We start from the raw sequence: 6,238 nt of genomic DNA, 5'->3' as shown, positions 1-6,238 counted from the left end.
TAATGCATACTGGCCGGGGCGAGGAGTGTTTAAAGACGGTCCTGGCCCTGATGAATCAGGCTGGGTGGGCATTAGGCAGTGTCTCATCCTCTTAAAAGCCTTCCCGCAAACTAAAGATGAGTAAACCACAGTTTGTTCCCTCTAGGTGACGATTCTCCCTCCCGCAAGAACTTCTGGAACGCAGACCAGCCTGATTTTACAGATGAGGCCGCGGACGCAAGGCAGAGCAGGGAGTGCTGCTTTCCTTGTAGGATTCTTGTTAAAGTTAAAGGAGCTGATTAAAGTGCGGAGCACTTTATGGTCTGAAACCAGACAAACGCTCAGTAAAAGGTCTTCATTATTATCATTATCTTGAACCCGTTAGTTATAACTGGGGGTGGAGGGACAAACCCCTCACAGAGAACCGGAAAGCTCTGCAAAAGAGGCGGGACGCGAGGACCTCATACTGAGGAAGGGGGTGGCGGGGGAGAGCCCACACTAGCTGTCAATCCAGCTCTCCCGGGGAGGAAGAGGCGGAGCCAGAGCCTCCCGACAGTCCCCGCTGCTCTGCTCCGCGCTCCGCGCTTTAACCCGCTCGGCTTCTCGGCCCCGCGCGTCTGTCCCCGCAGCATCGTCCTGCCGGAGAAATGGTCCCAGGTGCCAGCCCCACGGCCGTGAAGGTGAGATTAGCCATTCTGGCAGCTGCGATCCGCGCTGCCGGGTGCTCTCTCGCTCCCGCTCCGGGGACCGCGCCTCGGGGCGGTGCGCGCTGCCTGTGCGCCCCTGCGGCGGCTGGAAGGGTCTAGGGCACTGCACCCCGGGCGGGTTAGACCAAAGGCGGGGAGCGGGGGGAGAGGGAACGCTTGCAAACCTGCACTCTCCACCTTTGGTCTTTGCTCCCTGCCCGCACCGTGCAGGACGTGGGCAAGACCTTTGGGGAGGGGCAGAGGAACAGTGGGCCAGAGCCCCGCCGGCGCCCCAACCTTTCCCGGACACCACCCCTTTCCGCGGCGATGCGTCCGGCTGCGGCTAGCGGTGTGTCTGCAGCTGGCAGTCTCCTCGTGTCCTGTTGGACTCAGGCTTCCGCCCTGACTGCTCACTGCCCGCGGCCCACGTGGGAGAACTGCGTGCTTACTCTTTCACAAAGCTTCCGGCGTTTTTTTGTTTTTTTGTTTTTTTTTTTTCTTCCAAACCTAGGCCTTCCTTTGAAGTTTTCCCCTGAGGGTTTTTTTTTGTTGGGTTTTTTTTTTTTTTTTTTTTTTGGTTTTTTTTCACTTCTGCAATAAAGTGCAGAGCGACTCCCTGTTTGGAGGCCCTTACCTTTAAACTGCTTTGTTTGCAACCTTAAAAGTTAGAGATCAGTTTCCTTTTGCCCTCGGACTTCAGAGCTCTACGTACAAGAGACCATTGTGGGGTAGGATCTTTACCCTGAGGAGGGCATGAGTTCTGAAGGCTGTGCAACGAGCTTCCCTGTGGCTTTTAAACACTTCTTTCCTTGTTGGTGTCCGGGGAGAGGGTGCAGAATTACAGTGCTTACGGAAGAATTGTTGATGAAACTTGAGATCTCTTCTCAGCTGTTTATCATTGGCTAAGAAGTCAGTTAACTTGTTTGACTTTAGAAATTTTGGCGGATAGGATAAGGAGACTTGCCTCCTTCTCCGAGTAGCTCTTGGTTCCTTGCTTTGTGTTCACTTCTCCGGGGGAGAAAGCACATCTCTACAGTCAGTGCGTTATCAGCCAGAGTGATTAGTTTATTAGGCCCTTGCAGCTCTTAATGAGACAGTTATGAAAAGGAGTGGAGTGGGGAGTGTTCCAGTCACACTTATGAAACTCCATTTGCCATTTTGGAAAGAATCTTGCATTCAAAAATATTTTTAGAATGCTATTCTCTTACCAGTCACGGAGAACAAGGCAGAAATTTTTCTGAAGCTCATGTGCAAAGTAAGGGAGTTCCATAGGTTCCCATCTATAAATTGGAGATTTTACTGGAGGGTTTGCTGGGGCATTTAGAATTGCATTGTCTACCTGGCACATGGTTGAAACTTATTAAATAGTACTGCTTATATGTGTGAGAGCTGAGGTTAATTTTGAATATCTTTTCTCCAACAATGAAATTATGATAGGGATCATTAGGCCATGGCTTTCAGTGAGCAAGCAGGAAACTATCACCTTTTCCTTACAGGAATTTACTTAAAGTGATATTAAAAATAGAGAGATGGTATTTAAAAGTCTCATTTTAATCTGGTTCATCATCCTCCCTGCAACACAGTTTCTCTGTAAAATCAATGCAGTGTATTTCAGTGAAGAATGGGCACTGTGATTAGAGCCCTGATGTAAATATTGAATGATGTATATTTTTAGTCTTGGCGAGCTGCTGAATATAAAATTAAGAAGTACAAGTAGTGCTAGGCCTGCCTGCTGCTTTCTGTCTTTGAAGCTAGAAAGGTAACATCTTTGCTGTGGAGAATCCATGATGCCAATACCAAATTCCACAGACTGCTGTGGAAACATCCTATACAGAAAATGCAAGGTGCTAGTGTCTGGAGCAAAGTAGGCTAATAAAAACCTTATCCTATCCCGAGATTATGGAATGTAAAGCAGGAACAAACGTTCCTGAAGACCAGATAGCCACGCAAACACCTTTCTGTGGACATAAAGCTGAGGCCCAGAAAGGTCAACTGAGGTGTCCAGCATTACACAGTTTTCCCTAGATAGTGATACAGTTGGGCCTATAGCTTGGCATGCCACCAACTAGATGTCATGAGACATTTCTGAATCTGACATGTGACCTCTGTGCCCCGATTTATTGTATAAGTAAAGAGATTATGCAGCCTTAAGGAAGAGTGAATGTGGACTGAGTAAATAAAGCAGGTGGCCTCCCTGGATGCTCTCCCACTGGATGCTCTCCCAAAGTACTAACAACAGCCATTTTCTGGGAAGACCTCCAGCATCAGCTATGGCAGGTGTTACGCTTGACCACGCAGAAGGCTAAATGGGTCTTTGGCATCCAGGAAGGGCATTCTCGAGGCTTCCTCCAACAGGCTGGGGCTCTCCCTGGCAGCTTCCTAGCTTTGCTCTGGGGGATCAAAAATAAGTAAGTCTTGTTAATCATGGTTGATTTGGTTATGGCTGTGACACGGAGGGGATATGGGCCAATTGTGGGTGGGTAGTACCATCAACAGAATGATGTTAAGGGGGATGGGTAAGTCATGGAGTCTAGACTGTGGAGAATGGGCCTCTTAAGCTCTCCTCTTGGCTCTCTGAGTGTGGCTGGCAAAGGCTTTCAGATCAGAAGTCCTCAAGTGATCCTCAGAAACTGGAGGACAACCCACAGGCTCCAACTAGAAATGACCAATGAGCCTTCATTTTTTTGCCTAGGGACACAATGGCATTTTGAGCAGGACAGTTCCTCCTTTTGTGGGACTTTTCTGAGTATTGCAGGACATACAGTGCATCCTTGGCTCCTCCCTACAAAATACCAGTAGCACTCCTGCCAATCATTGTGGCTACCAGAAATGTTCTTATGGGTTCTAGACATCCCCAGGAGAGCCAGTTCACACTTGGTTGAGGGACTCTGGGCTAAATCCCAGAGATAGACTGCCTGGCTTGGAGATACAAGAGCAACCAGGTTTGTGTCCTGACCAGCAGCGAAAAACCAGGAGATAAGGAGCTTTTTTTTTTGTTGCTTTGAGGAAGTTTATTTTTATTTTGTTTGTTTTTGCTGCAACTGGGAGGGTGTACAGAAACTGACAGACATTAATGTATTATTTCATTTGATTCTCGTAATTGTACAGATTAAGGGAAAATCTTACCTTATACAGGCCTACCTCAGATATTGTGGGTTTGGTCCCACACCACTGCAGTAGAGTTGTAATCTTTTTGTTGGTGGAGTGTTTTCCCTTCAATTTGTAAAAACAAAACAAAACTCAGTATCTGAAGTGCAGTAAAGCGAAACACAATAAAATGAAGTACGCCTACAGGTACACGTGCAGAAGCAGGTGTATCATAAATCTCTGTGTGCATTGGACCTTAGATCCTTAACTGATTATAATCTTGGTATTTCTGTGCCTTGGAAGCATCCAAAGCTGTGATTCTCAAAACAGGATACATCTGCACCCACCTGGGAATTTGTTAGAAATGCACATTCTTGGGCCCTGCCTCAGTCCCACTGAATTCGAAACGCTAGCGAGTGGGGATCAGCAATCTGGTTTTAGAGAAGCCTCAGTCTATTCAGATGTCCGCTAACTTGTGACAATCACTGACCGAGAGAGCTTTGAAAAGGCTGGTAACCTGCATTTTAACAAGCTCTTCAAGTGATTCTTAGTATACTAGTTTCCTGTGGCTGCTGTAATAATCACCACAAACTGGATGGCTTAAAACAATACACATGTATTCTCTTACAGTTCTGGAGGTCAAAAGTCCAGAATGAGTCCTATGGGGCTAAAATCAAGGTGTCAATTGGGCAGAGCAGATCCTCCTGGAGGATCTAAGGAGAAATGTTTCCTTGCCTTTTTCAGGTTCTAGAGGTCACAGGCATTCCTTGGCTCACAGCCTGAATCACATTGCCTTTTCTCCCTCTGCTTCTGTTGTTAGGTCTTCCTCATTCGATAATCTTATAAAGATCCTTGTGATTACATTTAGAGCCCGCCCAGATAATCCGGGATAATCTTGCCATTCTAAAATTCTTAGTCACATAAAGTAACAGTCAGAGAATTAGGAGGAAGACAGGATCTCTTTCAGGGGCCATTATTCAGCCTATGACATTCAGCTAGCCCAGATTTTAGAATTTTATGATCTAGGTCCTGGAGAGGGGTGCTCAATTCTGGCTGCACATTAGAACCACCTAAGGAGCTTTAAGAAAACAAACTGCCTTACCCTGTTCATCAGAACCTCTGGACTCTGGGCTTTGGTATTGAAAGCTCCTTGGATGAGTCTAGGGTCCAGCAGCTGACCCAGTAGGCATACTGAGAAGGATCCTGCTGCTCTTCAAGTGCAGGAGAGCTTTAGAGAATATAAGCTTTGAGGAAAATCTTCAAAAAATAATTGACCATTTTAGGAGGTGAACTGTATCTTCAAGAGGTGTCTGCCCATTAGAATATTATCTTGACTTTACAAGGGGAGGTTGGTTAAGTAAAAACCATGGATGTTCTAAGCCCTCAGTTATTTCTGACCAAAATGCAGTGTTACTTAATTTATTTGCTAAGTACCACAGACTGGGTGGCTTAAGCAGCAGAAGTTTCCTCACATTTCTGGAGGCTAAAAGTTAAAAATGAAGATGTCAGCGGGGTCAGTTTCATCTGAAGCCTCGCTCCTTGGCTGGCGGATCACCATCGTTTTTCTGTATCTTTACATGGTCTTCCTTCTGTATGTCTGTGTCCTAGTCACTTTTAAGGTCACCAGTCATAATGGATTCCGCCCCCCCGCCCCCGCAAAAAAAGACCTCATTTACAAAGACCCTATTTCCAAAAACAGTCACATTCTGAGGTATTGGGGGTTAGGATATCATCCAGATTTGGGAGACACAGTTGCTTCCATAACTGTCACCCATAAGGGTGGCTTACGAACAGGGTATCTTGTCAGAGGTGAAGCCTCCAGCTGTATTCATGGGCCAAGAACAGACCCATGCACGTTTTGAACAGGCCTCCCAGAATGTTTAACCACACTCTCCCCACCCTGGGATTTTGCAAAGATCTGGGAGTTGGGCCCAGAAAAGAGGACATTTCTGTGTTCTGTGCTTGCCAAGCTTGTCAGTGGCGACCAGAGCTGAAGGACTGAAATGCTCAGGTCAGGAACTGTGCCAGCTCGAGCTCTGGCTCTTACCTCATCATGAGCTCGGAGCACTCAGAGGCAGCTCATCTCCTTGGCAGGAGCTAGTCTCAGCTATTCGGGCTTCTGGTGTTTTGAGAACACCATCATGGCATTCTAGGCGTGCTTGGTTTCTTAAGGTAATGTGTCTAGGCCTCAGGGGTGATGAGTGGTTCTTGAAACCAAGCAGGGTATGAAATATCTTGGGTCTAGGTACCAGAGGAACTGGAGTAGTTTGAGCCCATTCACCGTTGCTGGAAGTAACCATTCTGTAATTCAACATTTAGATGAAATGTTCACAGTATCAAACTCTTTTTAAGGAGATTGACTTGGTGGTCTGTCAGTGGAAGAGTATGCGATGAACCACCAGTTGTTAAAATCTAGCAATGACCTTGATTGGCCATGGATCCCTATTCAAAACTTTATCTTGTATAATGAAGTCCTCTGGGGAGAA

At 46.6% G+C, this 6,238-nt stretch overlaps 1 protein-coding gene across 1 annotated transcript in view; it reads left to right on the top strand.

Annotated features, from left to right (window-relative positions):
- Window positions 1-500: 500 nt before the first annotated feature.
- The window catches only part of MTAP (methylthioadenosine phosphorylase), a 37,644-nt gene continuing 31,906 nt past the window's right edge, over window positions 501-6,238 (top strand). The window contains exon 1 of the mRNA XM_006908354.3: window positions 501-659. Within this exon, the coding sequence (XP_006908416.1) occupies window positions 627-659 (33 nt within the window). The 5' untranslated portion in view covers window positions 501-626. The remainder of the gene's footprint in view (window positions 660-6,238) is intronic.

This window comes from Pteropus alecto, unplaced genomic scaffold (genome assembly GCF_000325575.1).
Source record: "Pteropus alecto unplaced genomic scaffold, ASM32557v1 scaffold222, whole genome shotgun sequence".
Classification (NCBI taxonomy): Eukaryota; Metazoa; Chordata; class Mammalia; order Chiroptera; family Pteropodidae; genus Pteropus; species Pteropus alecto.
This window is presented reverse-complemented; position numbering and strand designations above follow the sequence as displayed.